Source organism: Montipora capricornis, chromosome 7 (genome assembly GCF_036669925.1).
Source record: "Montipora capricornis isolate CH-2021 chromosome 7, ASM3666992v2, whole genome shotgun sequence".
Lineage (NCBI taxonomy): Eukaryota > Metazoa > Cnidaria > Anthozoa > Scleractinia > Acroporidae > Montipora > Montipora capricornis.
In genome coordinates this window covers 6,470,412-6,472,994 of record NC_090889.1, presented here as the reverse complement: position 1 = coordinate 6,472,994, position 2,583 = coordinate 6,470,412, and the positions used below count along the sequence as shown (strand labels likewise).

General features: G+C 32.9%; 1 protein-coding gene across 1 annotated transcript; it reads right to left on the bottom strand.

Moving 5' to 3' along the window:
- Nucleotides 1–1,485: 1,485 nt before the first annotated feature.
- On the bottom strand, nt 1,486–2,244 carry LOC138055432 (uncharacterized). Its single transcript, XM_068901367.1, has one exon. It carries the CDS (start codon nt 2,242–2,244, stop codon nt 1,486–1,488), a length of 759 nt encoding a protein of 252 aa, XP_068757468.1.
- Between the last annotated feature and the right edge of the window lie 339 nt (nt 2,245–2,583).

Genomic DNA, 2,583 nt, shown 5'->3' with positions numbered 1-2,583 from the left:
TACACTTTTTTTCCATTGTCAAGATGCTTGATGAAACTATGCGAACCATTTACGATTCCGTTGTGATCTTCAGCAGCAATATTGCCTCCATTAGCTGCTAAAACAACTTTAAAAATCAAGAGAAATTCCTGCATTGTACCAGTCAAAAGGCGTCACTTCGCCTGTATTGTCGGCTACAAATCTATGTCCTTCTTTTTTTTGGTTAACTGTGAGAGTTGTGACTAATGCTGTTTCAGGCTCGAAAACAACGTCTTCATATCTTTCTACGTATTTTGGATTTCTAAAAGAATTCATTATAATAATATATTATATAAATTTAACTCCTCTTCTCAATTTTCCACCTGACAAGATATTATTCACTCTTTCGTTTATTTTATATTGTGATAACTGTCTTGGATTGATCGATTTCGTTTCTGTCATTAAACCGAATGCAGGTTCCTTGTTCTTTTTGCTCAACAATTGCACTATTTTTTCACCAGCCTTTTTAGAAGCATAATTGCCCGATTTTTCTACTGCTGTTGCAACGGCTTTTTCAGATCCTTTTTTAATACCTTCCTTCACCGTTTTGTTGAATATTTTACTGCCTATTGTCTTCAAAATATCAGCTATTCCTTCGCCATAAATGTGTTTCTTAACATACATACCCATATCAGGATCGTATCTTTTCTTGTACAAGTTTCGATTCATAATAATAATACATTACACAATTGTTCTCGATCTTGACCTCAAAATCAGAGTCATAAACCAATCAATACCATTTAAATTTATAGGTCGTAAAAGTGAATCTGTCAAATAAAATCTGATTTCATTGATATTTGTTCTTGACACTTCATTGAACAAAAGTCTTCTAGGCTCAAACTTGAAACTATAACTCCGAGTTAAATTGTCTGTCGGAATTACACATAATAGATTATCGTCTGAACCACTGACAATTGAATTTTCGACGATGTCAGAATGAACATTTATTTTATCGACCGATCGTGTGATATTGGGCAGCCTTGCCCCATATTCAGTCGCCAAGACTATTTTTTTGTCGAATCCTAACAGATCAGCAAAATCTGTGTTTCTAAAATCGACCTGATAATTGGTTTTCAGTTCAATAACAACCTTGTAAGTCGACAAAACAAATAATATATTGATACCAAAAATTCCATCATCATCAGCTTTATCTCCATTTCCAACCATACTTTCATGTAAATAATCATTTATATCTGAATAACTGTACATTCCATTTTGAAAGGTAACCGTTTTCCATGTACTACCACTATCTGCAGAATATTTGATTTTATTGTTTCCGAAATCATCAGCGACGTTGTGCCAACTGTATGTCATGATAAGAGTGTCAACTGCTATTTCATGATGCATGTTACGATCAAGACCAAGTGTTTCCCGTAGTTTGATTTTAAAATCATGTGGTTCACTTTTACCAATTGTTTCTCTATTGACAGATGAAACATATATCGTTCTACCTTCCATGTATATATATTAGATTACATATTCTCTCAATAAATCATTCACTTGATCATTGCTTACGACACCGATTTTATTTAATGCATTATTACCAGCTAGAATAGATCCTCCAAGCAGTTCCAATCTTGACAAGAGATCTTCGGGATTATTATAATAAATAACACCAGAACCTAATTTCTTGAATTTATTGCTAGTCCGATGGATTGGAATCTCAGATAAAGTGTTTATGTCATTGAATATGTCTCTAGACAACGGTGAATACTTCTTTCCACTATTGTATCTCTTTGTAAATAAATCTATTGTGTCAAAATCATACACCTTTTTACCGTCCTTGTGAGCAATCATTTTTAATTGACCAAATAATTTTGGAAGATCGATTATCAACCCACCGTAAATACCATTTTTATCGACCTTGTAAGCGTTTCTTTTCTTTTGCGTGTATAATCCTTCGCCAACAGTCTTCAAGCCTTCTGGGATCAAATTAATTCTGTTCTTATACTTTTGCAAAATTTTGATTTCTTTCGTCAAAACATTGATTTGATCCACATTTTGTTCTTTCATCTTTTTGCTTTTAGACAATCGACCCTTTTCAGATGCAGTTTTTTTTATGATCTTACCCAATTCATTATCATAATCGTCAAAATCTATTGTGTTGTTTCTAATACCCTTCAAAACTTCGGATGGACGAATTAAATTGTATTTCATAAGTGTTTTGATATCATCAACATTAAACCCTTTGTCCATATCTGATTTGTATTTGTGTTTTACAGCCATCATTAAGGGTTTATAATCAATTGGTAATGTTGTTTTTGGTTCATCTATTTGTTCAGGCAATTGATTCAATATAAAACATTTTCCAAACCACTTGTGATCGCCTTTTGATTCTTTTCAAGCTGTTCGATCAGTTTGTCTTGCTTTTCATCGATGGTTTCTTTCACACTTTTTTGAGTGTCAATCAATGGTTTGTAGATTTCTGATACTCCTTCAAAAGCATCTTGTCTTTCCTCCTTGTACTGTTTCAACATATCTCTAACATCTCTGGTTTTTTTACCAGCTACACTTTTCGCATTACTGATCTTTTCGAATTTTTTAATGTCCATGTATATATATCAA